The sequence below is a fragment of the Orbicella franksi genome, chromosome 12 (genome assembly GCF_964199315.1).
Source record: "Orbicella franksi chromosome 12, jaOrbFran1.1, whole genome shotgun sequence".
NCBI lineage: Eukaryota > Metazoa > Cnidaria > Anthozoa > Scleractinia > Merulinidae > Orbicella > Orbicella franksi.
In genome coordinates this window covers 25,522,201-25,541,893 of record NC_138156.1, presented here as the reverse complement: position 1 = coordinate 25,541,893, position 19,693 = coordinate 25,522,201, and the positions used below count along the sequence as shown (strand labels likewise).

At 40.7% G+C, this 19,693-nt stretch overlaps 1 protein-coding gene across 1 annotated transcript; it reads right to left on the bottom strand.

Annotated features, from left to right (window-relative positions):
- Nucleotides 1-5,001: 5,001 nt before the first annotated feature.
- Nucleotides 5,002-19,631, bottom strand: LOC145464276 (uncharacterized). Its single transcript, XM_081448111.1, has 14 exons — nt 18,450-19,631; nt 18,091-18,182; nt 17,771-17,844; nt 16,492-16,584; nt 15,849-16,074; nt 15,183-15,360; nt 14,661-14,783; nt 12,763-12,813; nt 11,984-12,192; nt 11,111-11,192; nt 10,129-10,535; nt 9,556-9,796; nt 6,974-8,713; nt 5,002-6,538 (listed from the first exon to the last, which is right to left on the bottom strand). The coding sequence occupies exons 1-14, from the start codon at nt 18,511-18,513 to the stop codon at nt 6,339-6,341; spliced, it is 3,780 nt and encodes a 1,259-aa protein (XP_081304237.1). The 5' UTR covers nt 18,514-19,631; the 3' UTR covers nt 5,002-6,338.
- Nucleotides 19,632-19,693: the final 62 nt, after the last annotated feature.

The following is a 19,693-nucleotide window of genomic DNA, read 5'->3' as shown; positions in this document are numbered from 1 at the left end:
TGTCCACTTCGGTTGAGATTTGTGGCTCGTTGCTCTCGAACTGACGTAAGATAATTCTGCAGCAAGTCCTTTGTTCAGGCGCAATATAGCTCACAACAACTTTTGGGAAATATCGATAATCTGATGGTAAAGATAAAGACCTTTTGGTGATTGCTCAAAAGCTGTTATTAAAAAACGTAATTATTTGGTTGAGTGAAGTTGAACTTGAGTCAGAACTATTTCATTGGCACAAGACAGTGGAACCTTAATAAAACGTGAGGACTGGCAAAATATGTTCGCTATAAAATTGATGAGGTTTCGTTGTATCAAGGTTCTTTTCCAAACATTTGACAGTTACTAGAGAGATAAATATCATTCGCTGTACCAAGGACTTCGTTATATAGAGATTCGTTAAATCGATGTTTCACTGAGGAAAGAAACTTAGATCATTTTGCGAGACAAAAGAAAGAATAGCGTCCCAAGCTCTCGCGTGTCACCAGTGCTCTTGTACAGGAAACCCGCAGGACAAAAGGGTTTCTTTGCCCCTGGAAAAATCATATCCAATTCTGATCACTACGGTAGTTAAGCAATTATTTTTCGGCTGTTTTCACGTGTGCAGGCTGGCTGCACGACCTATTTTATTGCTTTGTACAGGTGTCTCGACGTTTTTCCTGTAAGTGTCGTGGCCTGATCTGACCGAGTAAAACAGCAAGATTAACCAGTTGCGGCTGGAAAAGAGCTTCCTTGACGCGTCTTGTCGAGTGTGTGGTTTTGTCACTGAGAAACCTCATTCCAAAACAAATGCAATGATCTATAAAATATTTTCAGATATTTTCAGATTTTTTAATTCATTTAACACAAGTTTCACACAAGTTACAATACACGCACGCGACAAAGTATATCTAGTGACGTCATGTATTTGAACTTCTTGATGACGTCACGACAAGCAACTTTTCCTTTTTTAGCACAGCTATCGACATCACGTTTGTTTTTTCCCGCGAACGACAAAATGCCATTTATGCAATTTGTTGTCAGCTTAGAGCTTGCTGTAATTCGTTAAAATTTGTAGCTTAGCGTTTGTTGTACTGTAAAAGCTGTTCACGGTCTGTTATTTTCAAGATTGTCGTAGCCATCCTTCATAATTATCTCTTATTTTTTTTTTACCTTACACGAACGACGGTAAAACGAAGACCCTCGGGGTAGGTCCTCCCAGAAACATTGGGTGGGGGAGTGCGGTTCGCTTCCCAAAACCCTTACTCTATTTATGACCAAAGTCTACGATTTTCCCTACCCTATATATGACCTGACAAAAAATTCCATACACTATTTATGACCTGACCCTTAAATCAATACCCCGTTGCAGACCTGCCTTATAATTAGTTCCCTAGTGTTAAATTGCCGTAAACATAATATGTGAAGGGCTTTTGTTGATGGTCCCATCGATAATGATGAAAAAGTAGCTTCTTCTTAAAAGAATTAGACTAAATACCCATTCAAGACTAGAGTGCAAAAAAATACCTTTATGACCAAAATAGCCAAAATCGGTACCCTATTTATGACCAAAACGGCTGAAAAACCATACCCTTGTGGCCCGCACATACCTATATAGCCCATATAAGGGGGTAACCCCGGTGAAGACCCCGTGATAGCAACAACCGCGATTCGATTGTTAAAATCATCAAATTTTCCCAGTCCCATGCCACTTGGTAACCTTTTCAATCCCAAGTTCAAAGCGATTATTCTTCTCAATGATTGCCATAAAGTTCTTTTAATGCCAGTTCTAATAATACACAACAATGTCAACTAGCTGATGATCTTTTTAGTTCTCGTAACCTGTTTGCTTGATGATGCACTGATATTTTAATAAGAAATTGGATTTTGATCACTGATGGTATCGAAGTCATAAAAAATTGAACATTCGGATACAACACACGGTAAAAAAAAGTGGCCAGATGGTGCACCATGATGTGTGCAACCTGCTTGGGCAGTGTACTAGGAGGGAGTTGAAAAAACCATGACGGCAACGGCAACGGCAACGGTAACGTCGCTAAACAAAAGGTTTAATGAGCAGAACAATAGCTGTGCACGTGCGTTATAATTCTTGGAACATTTCTTGACCGTCCTCTCCAAAACAACAACGTGAAATGACTAAATCACGTAGGGGCCAAACCACCCCCCAATTGTTTCGTCAGTTCTTGGATATTTCACATTATTTCGCATTACTTAAAAAGTATTGACTCTTTCTACACCAAACTTGGCAGATGAGCAGGAGACCTATTGCCAATTATATTTACGTGAACAATGTCAGTAAATGTCAAAGTTCTGACGTCACAGTGATGACGTCATGTTTTTTGCCACTTTTGAAGTTTTTAATATGCCTATTTTTTACAATGTGTTCGAAAGAGCACATCAAGGGGAGTTCAAACCTGAAAAAATTTTGTCCATATCACAAAAATTAAATGAAATATGGCATTTTTAAATATGAAAAATAACTCTGCAAAATATGGGGTCCCCCCTTGAGAAAAATCCCCAAATTGGAGCCGTACTTTTGTTCCAGCAAATGCAGCCATGTTGCACATGTGATGTGCCAGATGACTAAAGCAAAAATAAAGAAGAAAATCGGAATAAAAAATTATCCCTCTAGCGTTATTGCGTTAAAATTAGTTTTGTTATGTCATAACCTATGACGTCACCCGTTTTTTTACTGTTAATACCATCCTAACAAAGCCGAAAATCAAATTTCTAAAACCATACGATTTTTTACAACATCAAGCTTTCTATTTTTCTAGATTATTAGCCTTCCTAGAATAAAACTGAAAAAAATAAACCAGAGAGACTGACTTAAGAAGGACAGTATGGTTAAGCAAATTCCGGGGGGGACAACAAAAAAAGATTGAACTTACCATATCTCGAAAAATAATCATCATAGCAAAAAACGGTTTCCGGCATTTTACTCCTCTAGTCAAGGTCTTTCCAATGACATAATCTTTTTATCAGATTTTACAAAAAATTATAGCACGTTTTGGTGACGTCATCAATTATGACGTCATAATCTGACATTTTGTCACAACTTCCAAATTAAAATAAACTGGAGAACAAAGAAAGCTCATCTGCCAAACTTGGTTCAGAAATATATAAACCAAGCAAATATAGCCTTCATGAAACATTAGGGGGGTGGTTTGGCCCCTACGTGAATTCTGTGTTGTCTGAAGAAAGTAAACCACGACGGCTAATTTTTAAGGCCCCGTCTACAAGTATCCGGATATTTTAGAAGAAGAAGAAGAAGAATAACTTTATTTCACGAGGGTAAAAACACTTTACAGTTAGCACTGACAAACTAGTGGCCCTCATTACACTATACGTAAAATCTAATAAATAATATGACTAACGACTAAATACTAAGTAAAGTTGACTTAAGAAATAGAGAAATGGTCGAGCCCTATGTATGAATCCTTAAGATAATTTACATAATTTTGCTTAAAAAGCTTAACATTCTTACTGGATCTAATATTGATAGGGGGCTTGTTCCACTCTTTCACTGCCGTGACTGCAAATGTCCTTTTCTTTGCGGATTCAAAAATTTCCCTGTCCACACGTAGCAGAAATATCCGGTTTCACTGCCGAATTCGCCGGATGCGTGTGGACGGAAGCCGTATCCGGAAAGAAAAAGTTGCGTATTCAAAAATATCCAGTTACATGCGGACGGGGCCTAAATCTCTATTTCAAATTTATTGCTTTGTTCCAGATTTAGTTTTGTGATATTTTTGACAGCGACAAACAGAGTAAACACTTAAAGAGTACCGCGAGATTCGTAGGTAAAATATAAATTCATTTTTCAATCGACGCTGTCCTCAGCGTCGACATAGTTCTGCGCAGAGTATTGGTCAGTTCATGACGTTTGTGGAGAATCACTTACGCCACGTGTTTGCTTTCATATAAATATTGGCATATTTTCATATGAATTTGCAGTTCATCCAGAGAGCATCTATTACAAATTCAAATTGACTTTGAACAAGAAGGATTTCTATCGCGGGATAGTTGAATCACCCTCGTCAGCTATCATGGGAGAGAAGTCTCAAGTTAATAATCTAAATTGTTTAAAGAGATACAGGAGCAGTGGCGGATCCAGACCTTGAGGTTAGGGGGACGGGACAGATTTTTTTGCTTGCCCTGCCATGCCGGCTTTCCTTCTTCCTTTCTTCTGCCTTCCTTCTTCTTTTCCTTCTTCTTATTCCCCACCTAGATCCGTCATTGAGGAGTATTCAGCCCCTTTCAGTGGCGGATCCAGACTTTGAGCTAAGGGGGGGGGGGAGGGGGGAGGGGGGGTTGTTATACTTGCCCTGCCGACTTTTCTTCCTTCAGTCATTTCTTCTTTTTTCACCCAAAATAAAGGGGGGGGGGGGGGGGAGCGGGCCTCTCCCCTAGATCCGCCTCGGCTATAGTCCACACCGATGAGAACGCTCATCGTTTTAATCGAAAATGCAAAATTTACAAACGGCGTTGTTTGGAGTGGAGACACCTGAAAACAGTGTCTCATCGTATCACTATGGACAACAAAAATGCAGCGGACAAGCATCCATAGTATCAGTGTGGGCGATACGGGAAATGTATTCCTCCTCAATCAGGCAGGGTCCACACTAGTACATCGGAGAAATTTGAAAACGCAGTTTTATTTCTACGGTTAGGCCTACCGTCCACATTAATCCGCCACGAAAACGGAGCTTTTCGAAAGCGCTCTTCAAACCGGAGGAATTTGAAAACGCCGGCTTTTCGTTTTCGTGTAGACGGAAGACATTTTGAAAACGGAGCCGTTCGAAAACGAAGGTGTCACGATAATCACGTGACTTACCTGACCAAGTTTGCCTCAAATACAAATTAAACATGACCGGTGCTTGTTCCGTTTTCAAATTTCTGCGGCGTAGTGTAGACGGTACACGTTTGATGCGTTTTCAGAATGAAAACTCAGTTTTCAAATTTCCCGGGCGTAGTGTGGATGGGGCCTCAGTCAACAAATGGAGCCGAAATACAACAGTGAACAAGTTTATTTGCATAATCCCAGTTCAAACTATACATATGTTGTACATAGTACTATGTAAGGTTATGCAAGTCAATTCCTTGTGTCTCCCCAACCCCTCAATTACATACTGTTTATACCAGCAGTTAGTTCCTACTGCTTTTGCTGTAATCAACAGCTCATATGTTTAACAAGTCCGGCTCTTTTGAACGCGTCAGGACTATTTTGGACAGGAGAGTGACAAACAAAACAGGAAACGCGTAAATTGTGATCCCAGCAAGAGTAAGAGGTATTTGTTGCTTTAAGATAAGGAATTCAGTTTTGCATGTTACCACTCGCTCCGTCTTCGCTAAATGAGTCGAACTTTACAAAATAATTTGGTTTGACTATAACAGTGCGTTTCGGTGCGTTTTCCGCTTTTTCACTGTACAAAAGACTTGTTTACATGTACTGTCTTAATTCTCCTATCCATTCAAACTCATTTTCAGTGGTACAAAATGAATTGTGGATAGTAGAGATACAGTTAGTCTCCGTTTGTTGGTTTTTTTGTTTGTTTTTGGCGAGTAATCATTACATTAAAGGTGCTTACCATTCAGTAAAAAAATCCGGAAATTTCGGTTAAAGTCAAATGGAACAGTAATTTTCCGGAAAATCCGTTCGGAAATTGTAGACTACCTCCAGAGGTAGTCCTTTTTTTCCCTTCGGAACGGAACAGAACGGCGGAAATTTCCTTACCACTTGGTAAATTTTCCAGTTTCCAGTCTCTCCGCAGCCGAAAACAATTACGGGAAATCGAATTGCAAATGGTAAGAGCCATCTCGTTCGGTTGCTTTGCTGATTTTGGAAAAACCCTTACCATTATTCAACAGTCATCCCAACTGGTTTGTTGTGACAAATGGTAAGCAGCCTAAATTACTCAACTAAACGGACAACCCTCCATCCTTGTTTCCAGTAATACTAGTCAGAGTAAAACAAAGATGTCCTATTTACAACAAGTAATTTAAGGCTGAAAACAGTCCTTACGGCAAGCGTCAACCCAAGAAATTGTGCAGCAAATCCCTGGCAGCAATCTTACACCGATATACAACAAACGCTTTTTCAAATAAATAATGTTATCTTTATCAAGGGAGAAAGAGAAAACTGACGGCATGGCGTACATTTACACAAACAAAAACAAGGCTATCACGTTACTACACATCCATGAATGTACAATCAGCGAAAGCTCTGCTGCTCTTAACGTTAGAATGATATGAAAGATACGGCTTCACAAACGCAAGCTTTCAGTATTCAAACAACGCACTAAATACAAATTCCCCTTGGCAAGTGAGCTTTTCACGGTCTTGAGTCAATTTATGGCTGCAGCTTGCTGTCGCTCTAGTTCTTCTACAGACACCACTTTCCTTGTGACGTCAGGTGAGTTGTGACGTTGTGCTGGAGTAGCCTGTTGTAGAACGTCTTCGCTGAACCATTTGGACAAGATATTACCGCTGCCGACACCTCCTGGAGAATGGCTTTGTGGCGGAAAGTTCATCACCGGACTTGGAACTACAAGCAAAGACATAAGGCTAATAGTCTCAGTTTTTCGCTAAGCACCCACTCAAGAGAAAGAAAATCGATTTGAGCGAAACGGGTGGAAACTGAAAAAAATTTTGACAAAAATTCTGATAAGTGGTATATTTTGGGGTTTCCGATGACCTCACAGGCGGGCATAGTTAACATCTTAACATTCCCAACGGGTTTCCCTAAAGCCTTGCAACAGCACTCGGGAAAAGTTACTGTAGCGTCACACGAAGCATGAACACTTGACACTTTTTAGGTGTCTATGGAATGTGGGCTTTTCACATAAACAAGAGTATTCAGCGTTTTTTCAAAGTAAAGATCGTTCATGAAGCCTTAAAGAGATTTACAACTGCCGGTGTAATATCTGTCTCGACGGTAGGCACCAAGAAATAAAAGAAAACGTCAGACTCTAAAACCTACCTCGTCTTCCATGGACCTGCTGAAGCCCCGTCTGATGGGACATGTGAGGGGAACGAGGTGCCATCATGGCCGCAGGGTTTACAGGTGGATAGCCGGATGACGGACGACCCCCGTACATCATGGCGGCGGCAGCAGCAGGATGGTGTCCAGGAATCATGGGGTACCTTCCAGCTGAGTGTGGAGGCATCCTCATGGACATTGGGCTCATTCCAGAAGAAGGCATTCCCATGGGCGTGCCAGCTGCTGAAGACATCATTCTGAGATAAGCTGCATGGAGCCGCGGTGGAATAATTGCCGGATGAATGGCAGACCTGGGTGGCACTGCCATGCCTGGCATGGGCGAGTTGAACGGCGTGCGCCCTGGATGCCCCCCGTGCATGGCTGGCATGCCTGATGGTGACAAGCGTCCATTTGTGACATGTGGACCAGGCCGTGGACCGTGTGATCCATGGAATGATCTTGGCACGTGATGCACCGGCGTTGGCCTGGTGTCACCTCCGTGCATTCTGTGTGGGTGGTTCAGAGGTAAATTCTCGTGAAGAGCTTCGGAGCTGCTTATCCTTTGAATGCCATGCACGTTATTTGGATTGTGGTGAGACACTGGGTGACCGCCCGACAAGTTTTCGCTTCTCTTTGTGTGATAGGCATCTTCATAGACAGACGACTTGTCTGAAGTAACATGTGGCTGCTGTTCATATGAATGAGACAAGGGCCTACCTTCATTAGCCGCCACAACTCGGGTGATGCCGTTGCGACTACCTTTGGCCTGGCTTTCCAATGAAGTGCTGCTGTTCCCAAATAACCTCAGAGGTGGTTTGTTGCTATCATCTCTGGTCATTAATCCTTTCGATGCCAACTGCTGCGGTGAGAGCAGAGCTGCCTTGTCAATGAAGGGATGGCGTTGAGGGGTGCACGGGGCCGAGTGAGGTAGTGGTTTTGGCGGTCTCAAAGGAGATCCTTCCTTCTGGTTAAAAGAATGCAGAGGAGAGGCAGGTTCGGAGTGAATGCCACCCTTAAGACTAGAGAATGGCAATTGAGGTGAGCCAGGTAGAGGTTTGAAAGCAGTAGGCTTCTGTAAAACTAGCGAGCAGGTCTGTGACAGCTGCGTATCACTAGACACCATGGATTTTGGAGAAAGCATATGATCTCCTTTAGCAGCAGTACCATGAGTTGGTGTGTGACGTTCGCCTGTATAACTTTGAAATAGCCCTACTTTGACTAGATCATCTCCACTGCCAGACTGTGAACTGGCTTTCGAATGAGCACTGTCAAATGGCTGTAATTCAGACACACCTCTCCTACTAGCTACATTGTCACCTTCAGCTGCAAGACTTGCTTTAGACTGGTCTTCAAAGTTGGGTTTTGGTGTCTTCTGATCTTGGTGAATCTTTCTCATGACGGATGTCGGCATAAATGACCGGTCTGGTATGTGAGGAGAATTGGCCTGACCTGCTGATACAGGTTTTGGTTGCACTGCTGGCTGGCTCCGCGGTTCAGAAGTTCCACCGGACTTAGTGTACTTGTCTTGTGGTTTCCTCAGGGCTGGCTGCTGACCTCCTCTGTACGGCATGCTGGGTCGAGGTCCTGTGTGGTACAGAGAGGTGACTTGTGGTGGTATTCTATGCATGTTGACACTGCCAAACCCAAGAGGTGGGCTCTGCCTCTGGTGTGCCAGCATTGCAAGTGGAGAGGGTGATCGACGAAGCAAAGGAGACGCAAACAGATCGTGAGGAGGTGTTGCTAAATAGTAAGAACGAAAAAAGGCATGAATGAAGAGAAATTATTGTGGAATTGATGTAAACCTCCGAACAGTTTACGAAGGAAGACGAACATCAAAGATCCAGTAACAAAACAATGAGAAACAAGGGTGGCCTAGACTCAGTGGGGAAGATGATAAGGTTAACCACAAACGACGACCTTTTTACTATGAGTTTAGGGAGTTTAAGCAAACCAGAACAGCGCCGCCAACAAGAACTTCACCGAAGAGCAGAACAACGGCTATGCATGCTTGTTCTACATCTTTGTACCTTTCTTAGTTGTCCACTGCAAAACAACGTGGAATAACCGTGAAGCATGAGCGCGAATGTTTCGTATTTTGTTTTCAAATTCAACACCGTTATTACGTATTTAGACTCATCAGGTTACTGAACAGATCTAACATTCAAATTCAAAATAATGTAATCCATTTTCTTCCAGGCGTCGTCCTTGGCGTCATCGTCGTCATTCCTTAAGCTCCCTTTTTTTCCTGAGTCATAAGAATCACTGAGAATGATCGTGAAGACATTAGCTTTCCACAAGTAGATCTTCAAGGCTTAAATGGTAATACACACTGGAAGGGGTTGAACGAAGTTTAAGGATCTATTACATGAAAAAGAAAAATATGCTTATAACTTGTGGGCTAGAAGTTGATTCTGTGGAGGGATCACCAGGTAGATCGGTGGACGAATAGAAGCCATAAGTAACAAAAGGTTTCTCTGTTCCTCTTTCTCGTGTAAAACGTAACTCGTTCTTGCATTATTATCTACCGAAATCTTAGTACACATCACCTGTGTTGTAGGCTAACAGTGAACGAGAACACACACCTATGGAATTGTACTTGTGGAACACCTCCAGTGGAGATGGAGGTCTATTCAACTGTGGTACAACCTGTGCTGGTGACGGGGGTCTGTGATCAGACAACGGTGCCTGCATGGTCATCTGCCTCAGCAATTCAGTGGGTGATGGCGACCTCCTCAGATCCCGCAGGGGAGATGGAGTGTTCCTCGGAGTTCTGCGCTTGGGGGAGGGTGGCCTTGGCAGCAAGCGGGTGGGTAAGCCAGTTATCTTGATGCAAAGACAAATAGGGGCTCATTAGTGTAATGGCTGACTCACTGACTGACTGACTGAGAGACGGACGGACAGACAGACCGACTGACAGACAGACTGACTGACTGACAAACTGACAGAGACTGACCGGCTGACTGAGAAACAGACAGACTGGGCTGAAAGAATGACTGGCAGACAGAGAGACGGAGAGACAGCCTGTCGCATACTTGCAGTAATACCATGTTTTTAACGTTTCCTTAGCATAAACGGTTTCCAATCAGTAACAACGTGGGCAGAATGACCAACTGCACTTGTTTAGTGACTATTAATAACATTACAAGACAACTTACTGTAGGTTGAGGTTTCTCTGGTAAGGTGCCCGATGACTTCATCTTCTCCACAAGCATATTAAATGCAACCATTTCTTCATTTGGTTTGGGTATTTCAATACCTCTACTGATGTTTTCTTTGTTCTGCTCCAAATCAGGGATTTCTTTCTTGGAAGAGCTCTCAACATCTTGAGTTACATCAGCTTCAATGTCTTCCAAACGAACTGAACCCTTTACTTTGCTGCTTTCCTTGCCTGCTGACATGACTTCGTCCAACAACGGTTGCACACTGATCTGAGATTTCTGCAGCATATCTGCTAGACTGTGGGACTTAATACCGTCATCCACTGAAGGCGCAATAGGGGTGAATAAGTAATTTGGTCCTGGTGATGGTGTACGAGGCGTGTTGGCACCTCCACTTGAGAAACCTAATGGAAACAGTCACTCAGTCATACAAGCATCTCTTAGTCAATAGACAGCACACTTAAACATGGTCACAGCCATATTCAAACAATGCAAATTATAACCCTCAGTAAGCATACACCTCCCCTAAGTGGACACCAAAAGGTGTCCACTTACAGGTTGTTTTGACTGTCCAGTCAAACAGCTAAAACCTCTCAAAGTAGGCAATTACTGAACTCTAGCTTAGATAAATAAATAAATAAATAAATAAATAAATAAATAAATAAATAAAATAAACACATTTATTGACCACTTCCACAATGAGGCTTTTCAGGGCCTGTGAAAACAGTGATGAAATAAATAATGTAAACAAATGTAATAGGTTAAAAAATCCAAATGGAAGGCAGCAGACCAGTTGGCTATTTACAAACATGGTTAAGGATTTGAACTGAGGAATACCGAGAACAACACCAGGTAGAAGTCAAAACAGGACTTTAACCTGTCACTCCCCGATTTCAATTCATAGGCCCTAAGAATTGGGCCACACTACCTCCACCCTAGGCATCAACACTAGGATAGGGCTGTATCACTGCAAACTCACCTGTACTTCCACTTCTACTACTGCTGTAGTTACTTCCTGGTTGACCAAAAAACTGGCAAAATCGACTACTGGTTTGGTCCACCTGATAAGATAATGTATAAAGCTATTTAACAATTGAAGAGGTGCATCAAAAAAAGCACCGACTCTTGATCCCATGTCAAATTCTCCTGTTTTTGCAGAAGGAATCAGAAAGCAATTTGCTAAGAGAATCTCAAAGTCCATCAGATGTCACTTGAGGTCTTGTGATGTTATAACTCAGACAAACTCAAACAAACAGAATGGAGGAAGATTTAGGCAGAAGCTTTTTCAAGTGCATAAGCAAGTGTTCCTAAAAAAAATTCTTAAATTGAAAATTTGGTGTTCATTTTCCTCCTATTTCTCTCAGAACATGTTTATGTTGTCCTTCTTTCACTGGGTTCCAATAATTTGCATTCTACTTTTAGACTTTGTGTGCTTAGTTATGATTAGGCAGTACATGTAAGTGCATGTTTTCTGAGCAAATAGCATGGAGGGAAAAGGCAAGTTGACCATAATGGACTTGAGCATTTGGAGAGCACTCAAAAAGCTGGAGACGCTCTTGGCCACGCCTCAAGTAACTGCATTGCTACTCTCTTTCTCTCCAAACTCCTGCATGAATCCACTAGGCAATAGATTCACACTAAGAATGACTGAATAATTCCTAAATAAACAAGGATGGCAGCAACTGGATTTGGGTGTCTCCTAAAATGTGTGATACAAGAAACTGTGATGTAAAGAATCTACACATCAATAACTTGACCAGGCAGCAAGAAACCTGAAAACTAAACCAAGTGTAAACTAAGACACACTAGTTTAGAAGCCTTTAGTACAACACTAAGGCATGGAAACACTTACCCCTCCTGTGAAAGGGAGCAAAGTGTCACTCAGGAAAAAGTCATTGATGTCAAAAGGTTTGGCTTTTTGTTTAATGTCGTCAGGAGCAGTTGTGCTAGTGCAATCATCAGTATTGGTTTTCTTGTCACCAGCAGCATCTTGGGATAGGCTACTGTCTGCGACTGGTGATGAACTGTTCAGTTCACCATTAGAAGGGCCTTTCTGCCCCACTGAAATAAATGAACATTATCAACTAGGTGAGAAAACATACTTTTTGCCGTAACTGTTGGAGGTAAAATGCTCAAGAATACAACATAAGATCTTATGAGGCTGACCATCAATATATCATCAACTATTCAAAATACTTCACAGTCAACACTTACTAACCCTCCCTTCTATCAATCACTTATCAGTGGAAGGACTGTAAAAATTCTGATGAACATAAAGGCCCTTTTGGTCAGCTTGTTATTATTAGAAAGAACTTTTTTAATTTGAAAAAGAGTTGTCAATGGGCATCTGGAAAGGATTTTGAACGTTTTAAAAAACATGTTAGGTGGAAGAAGGAAACAAATCTGCCAACATAATGATATGAAACACTAAACCAATTCTGTAAGAATGAACAAAACAATAACAAATTATCAAAGGCCTTTGCACATGCTATCACAAAATATAATCGATACAAGGTAGAGTATGTACTTGTACCATAACAAAACATAACATGCACATGTCAAAGATCTTCATTGATAACACGACTCTGGAGTTCTCACATCATGAAGTGAAAGAAATCCTTTTGTAAGTACCTGACAAAATTGCTTTGATCTCATCAGAAGCAGACTTGCGTCTCTCACGGTCTAGTCAGTCATAGAGATAAATGGAAAAAAATTATCATGTTTCATACAAGCAACATGTATGCATTTGTATTACAGGTGAGCTGACTACTTCTTTAACATTCAATCAAATTGATGGCCTTCATGCAAAAAGGGCGTTTATAGCATTTTGGGCCGATTGTTATTTTTTTGCAGGATCGAGCTAAATTTTGCAGACTGACTTGTTTTGACATGAAAAGCATTGTTGCAGAATTGTTTTTGTTGTTTTGGGATTTGTTTTTGAGAAATAACATATGCAAAAAACTCAGTTTTCAAAGGGTATCTTTTGGAGATCTTTTGTTGAATGAAAAACAAAAGTCTGAAACCTTTTGTTTTGCTATACAATGAAGTCATCAAAGAGAGGCATTTGCCGCTAGTTGTTGGAACCCATACAAGTTTTATTATTCATACAATCATGCTATTCTCTTACTGTTGCTTCATTAGCACAAGCAAATAAGGCACTGAAAGGGCCGGATTCGAGGTCGGTCAATTTTTTCTTTCTGGTCTATTTCTCTACTTCTATCAAAATTAAAAACATCTATTTTTTAAAAAAACTGTGCTGTCAAAGCTGGTAAAAGTAATCGTTTAAGTTCGCGTCGTGTCCAAATCCACCTTTGAAGGATTCCCTCCAAAAGATGCTGCTCCAAAAACTGAGTTTTTTTTGCATACGTTATTTCTTGAAAATGAAGTGCAAATCAACAAAGACAATTATGCAATGATGCTTTTCATGTCAAAACAAGTCAGTCTGCCAAAAATTAGCTTGATCCTGCAAAAAAACAAAAATCGGCCTAAAATGCTATAATGATACACCCTTTTTGTACGAAAGCCTTAAATTTTCCTGGCTTGAGGAGCCTTTGTTACCTTGTTGTTGTGGTCATTATTGTGCAGTCAAGCTATAATTCAGAGCAGTTAAGCTACAAAGAGTTAAAGTTGAACATGAAAATTCTGCACCTAGAGTTCTCAAAAGTAGCCCGTTACTGGCAACATCACTGTTTCTTTCATGATCTTGGCTCTACTGCACTAGTCTTCTTATTCTTTGGAAAAGATGGCAAAGCCAGCCTGCTACCTACTCTGATGATAAAGTCGTGTACTTCAAAACTTTGTGACCAACCCCTGCACCCAGTGCGGGCATTGTTTTTAGAGGACACAAGATGATGGTGAACAGTCAAGAAAAACTTGACAGATTCAATTAAGGAACATGATAAATGTCACTTCTGTGCCGAAAGAGAAACGTTAACCCATGTTTTTGTTACCTGTTCTGAAGCTCAGCCTTTTTGGTCTGTCGTTAATAATTGGTGGAACTCCAAATTAAAACACAGATATGATCACTCTCGATAAAAATGAAATAATATGTGGCATGACTGATAACTTCGCTCGTCGTCTTGGCTTAAACCTCTGCATGATTCTAGCCAAATATTATTTATATACTGCTTCAAGAAAAGAAGAAGAGTTTTATTTGGAAGCCTTCTTAGCGATTCTAACAAATAAAATAAAACTGAGAAACATAAATCTACAGTAAGTCACAATTTAATATGTAAGAAAGACACCTATTGTAGCTAACGTCCTACATGAAAGTAATGTAATATATTAATAAATTGTAAATAATGTTAGTATCGTAAGTTTTGTTAGTATTGTTAAATCCTAAGTTATGTTAGCACTGTAAGTAGAGCAGGTAATTTTCGTATGTAATGTAATGTTATTGTTGCATTAAAAAATTAAAAATAAAAGAAAAACTTAAGACTACATTAGACGTTAGAAGCAGTCTTACACTCCACTCACAGGAGCAAAGAGGATGCGTGAGTGAGTGATGTTAGACCTTAATGTATCCACACCTCTTTTAATAACTTCATCTTCATCAAATCCCTTAAGCTCCATGGTTTCAAACTGACTTGAAGGACCAAATGTGAACCATTCTGGCTCTTCATTTTGAGTTTCTTTACCTTGCTTCTTTCTGACTGTATGATTGAAAATTGTTGGCAAGTAAGTGTCTTCTAACTAAAACAAATGGCTTGCATGGGCTGCAAAAAGATATGGAGGGCTTGAAAAAAATGCCGTCCAGTTGTCTGGAACAAGTAGATTCTCCTTCTGGGCAAGTGGCTTTTCATTCTCACTTTCCCGATGAGCGGGGGATCAGGCAAGTCATCTGCCAACTAAATCATCAAAAAAGTAAACTAAGACTTGCCCAGGGCAAGCAATATTTGAGAAATACTTGTCTTAATGGCAAACTGGAATACGGATTGGGATTGGGTGCACGCTTTCAGGAAAAACGCAGCCAAGCTGAAGTTCTACCACAGTTCACTATTTTTCTCTTCTTCTGTCAGTGGTAATTTGTGGAAAATAAAGTGAACGTGTACCTTGAATGTTTCTCCCTCGTGTAGATTCTTCCCTGCTTCTTTTTCGCTCCTTGTCCCTCTCTCTATTTCCTCTGTCTTTGTCTTTGCCATATCCTCGTTCAGTTCTGTCTCTGTTACCTCTCTCCTCCCTTTCCCTCTCTTTTGGTCCTGTGTATGTCCCTGATAGATCCTCAGGGTCCTAAAAGTTTCAAAACTGTGTTAACAAATCAACAAATCACCATTCAAGGAGGTGTAGCTTTAAATGTTATTTGTGCAGACCAAGAATTTTGGTATTAATCTTCAACTTACAGGATTGTGCTATAAAACAGGTTTAAAAACCTTTGCATAGTTTAACATTGCATCTTCTACCACTTTTTTTTGCAACTTAAGGATTTCACAGATGAGTGCAAAATGTCTCTCAAAGACTTTGTCTTCCTCTCAGTTCCTCAAAGCAAATTATATGTGCAAATACATTTAAAAAAAGGCAATGCTTTCAGTTTTAAATACTTGCTTTGCCAGTAGCATTAGTCATGGTCAGTTAAAGCTAGAGTGAGATTGAATAAATAAGTTAATATTATACAAATAAATATTTACTGTGAATATGACAAAGAAAGCCTTTCCTACAGCTCTCAGAACTGCCATACACACGTATGAAATGTAGATGAACAATTACTAAACAAGTTGCACCTTGTTCCTTTCTTGTAAAGGTGTACGTTCTTTAAAGTCTAAGGCTTTTCCTCTACCCACTCTTCCAGTGAGCCGGCTTCTTCCCTCCCGCTCGCGATCAGTTGTTCTGCTTAAGCCAGTCTTAAGTCTGTCCTGTTGGATGTTTCTTTCAGGAGCACTTTGGGGAATTTGACAGCCTTGTACAAAGCTTTGACGCTGAGGGCTCAGTACTATGCCATCCTCAATCCTGGAATTAACAACAGTTTACAAAAATGTTCTCTATTCAATTAGTAACAAGAGAATAAACTAAAACTAGATGCAATGACAAACTGATCTTCCTTTTTTCAGACTACAGCAGATTCAGGTTGAACATTCAGGGCTGCCATCAAGTTTTGAGTCACCTGTAGCCTTATTCTCAACACCCATATGGCACAGCAAACTTGTTACTTTATGGGTGATTCTATCAACAACACGCAATTTCTCCCCTTAGCGTCAAGGAAAAATCAAGCACACTCAATCGAAACAGGTGTTACACGTACCCTCCCTTAATGAGAGCCCTGACATTTAACAGTCTCAGCCATGGCTTGAGTCCAACTTAGCCTAAATTTTCTTCAGTCCAAGTAGAACTTAAAATTATGTTTTACTTCTTCCTAACTCTACTTACACAAGTTGTTTTTTGAGTTCCTCCCCAGGTGATGCACATCTTTTTCCTCCAGAGAAGGACTGATGCCATATCTCAGGATCCCACACACCATGCCTGGTAAAGAACAAGTAAGTAATTAATAGAGAATGGTAACAAATCATTTGATGTTAATTCTGATCTGATGTTGTAAGGGAACTAACTATAGGTAGGGAGAATTTTCCTTTATTTTGCAAATAAATATAATAATGTCACTGTTGATAACTATAAGAACTACGACATACAAGCAATCAATCAATCAAAAATTATTTATGTGTCAGAGTTTAAATAAATAAAATCAAGAGGAATTTGCAGTGGCACATCCCATGAAGTGGCTCTTCATCCACTGTTTCCAGATCGAATTGGAACTTAGAAGTGTTGATTTTTGCGGAGAGAGAAAAACCAGAGAACTTACGGAAACACACTCAGAGCAAGGATGAGAACCAAAGACAAACTCAACCCACTTATTACACAGTGTCAAGGATTCAAACCCGGGACATATTGGTGAAAGGTGAGCATTCTAACCACTGTATCACCCCTGCTCCACAGTTTAGAGTTAAGCTAGTTTAGCTAGCCAAGGGGAAACACCACTCTACCAATCAAGGACACTTAATTAATGATATACCAAGCTCATACCCTTACCATGAAACAATTGGGGGTGGAAGGGGCCTCTGCTCCTCCGTTGAGACTCGCTATCAAAATTATTTTCCATTTAATACTTAGCCCTCGACTCCCTCTATTCTTTCAGTTATATCAAATGGTAGCCCTTCAGTCTGCCACCTTTGATCCATCACCTCAGATTTCACTGTTTCTCAACTCAGTTATAATGTAAATTCATGGAAATTGATTCAAGATGATAAAAAAAAAATTTGTCTTGATCTGCATGTCAAAATGCGGTTTATGGGGGGGGGGGGGGGAGGTGTCAGAGGGTTAATGCACAAATATGATTGGCATTTTACCAGTAATATAGGTCAACAAAGAGGAAACTACTCTACATGTATTAGTTTACTGAACCATAATGACTGCAATGACTGAGAAGAGTGTACTAGATATACCAAAGTTTAGAATTGATTGGTGTAGGGATCAAAACAATTAAGTGATATGTAATAATATGCAAGTGTAAAAAAATTACAAACAATTTTCCTGCTTTAAACAAATTACAATTTTATTATGCTTAATTTGGAGAACGGTATAGTAATATTACAAAGTGTACTTAGCATTATTTAATTCCTAGTTACAGAAAGAAAATATTGACAGAGCAAACCTGACATGCTCCTCGGAAAGAATTGATGGCCAAAGTTTCGATGCTGGAGACTCTCTCAAATTGAGTAAGTCCTCCTGTTGTAAGAGATGTCAAACAACATACAATGATTGTTGTAAATAATCCGTATATTTGTACACATTACAAATTTCACTTGCTTCATGGAAATTTTCTTTCTAATGAGCACCGTATTGTGCTACGAGTCTTTGCAAAATTATAATCACTTATAAATCCTGCACTATTACTTTAACGCAAAAGGGAAGAGATTTAGATAGAAAATCAACGCGGAGTTATTTGCAATAGTTCAACAGATAGCTTGTCACCTTCGAGTATGTAACACGTGGCCTATTTTTATCTGTTTCCTCTCCTTTTTTCATTGAGATAGCATAGCCTTCGTTTGGCTGAGTAGTTGTTCCTAAAATACAAAAAACACCGTTAATATTAAATATAACTTAACACCCGGAGCAGCTATTTTTGGAAGTATGACCAGATAAGACAACTGACTCGACAAATCTTCTTCAAAAACAAACTTGAGTTGTTATTATTCCATACAACTGCCACAAAACCTACAAATTTCGCGTCGTTTGATGACTCAAACCTGAGAAGGAAATAATCTCAAACCGTCCTGTGTAAACTTGTTAAATTAACTCAGGTTTCTAAATCTTCTTGACTATTAGCTTACCTTGACCAGATAACCTATCTTTTGTAACGACATCGTCTTCTGCTGACAACTCGGCAACCTCCATCTGAAAACTCAGCGTTGAAAGTTGTCGTATTTTGAGCAGGAACTCCCTTGAAAAGAGGTTAATTCCTTCGAGAATTTAACCTCAAAAAAAGCAGCTTTCATTACCAAACCCCACGAAATTAAGAATGATCTCTAATACTCCTCGCATACACAGTCAACGTCCATTTTGAAAATCAGGAAAGGAAATCGCACAAAGTCGCGCTTGCGTATTTATGATGCCTCACTTTAAAGAAGAGCATTTCCGCTTCTTCAGGGGAGGGGTTAGTTGCTCGTGGGCATGGTAGCGAAAATGAACGTGAATTTTACAATTTGAAAGGGGTTTTATTTCTGCAAACTTTGGTACGTTAAAAAATTCTAAAGTCATGAAAAATTTCGAGTGAAAAGTTTTGACGAGTCTTTGTAATGTCTCAAACCTTAACCACAAGTAGCCCTAGCCTGCCTAGCAAGCGTTCCCGTACGAGGCGAACGAAATTCGGGCCGCGCGCAAAATGGGAGATGTTTCGCGCGGCCCGAATGCGAAAGACTCCTTCGCGCGGACCGAATTTCGTTCGCCTCGTACGAGAACGCTTCCTACGCAGGCTACAAGTAGTCCAAGCTAAGAATGTGAGCGCCAGCATTATTTTACGAAATGAAACAAGAAGGCAAAATGGGTGATATATTGTCTACTGCCAGTTTCGTAATCCAGTTCAATCCAGGAGACTTTGTGGCCCTGAACGGGGTACAGGTAGACTGGTATCTAGGAGACTCCCAAGATAATACAGGAGAACTGGCAGAAATGCGTTACTCCCAATCCCAGTCCGGGCGAACTGCCATCGGGCAAATCCTTTCCAGGGAGAAATGACAACAATTCAGTTCAAAATGGTGGCCATTTGCGTTTCACAACAGTAGAAGTGCTCGTGTTCGCTACTCTAACCCCCCTCCCCCCCCCCCCCGCCTCTCCACCTGAAGAGGTTCCCTAGAGGAGAGGAGGGGGCGGTAGAAAGGGGACAAAGAAAGCGCGCGATTTTCTTTCCCCTTCTGCCGCCCGCACCGAAGAGAGGTCTCTTTTGCGCTGCCGTGACCGACTAGGGGACTTGTTGTAAAGAAACGGTTCAGCTATTTCTCGAATTCGGTTACGAGCAATGGCTAGTGTTTGTGAAGTTAGGGTAGCCTGTAATCTATGCTGACCCCAGATTCCCTCT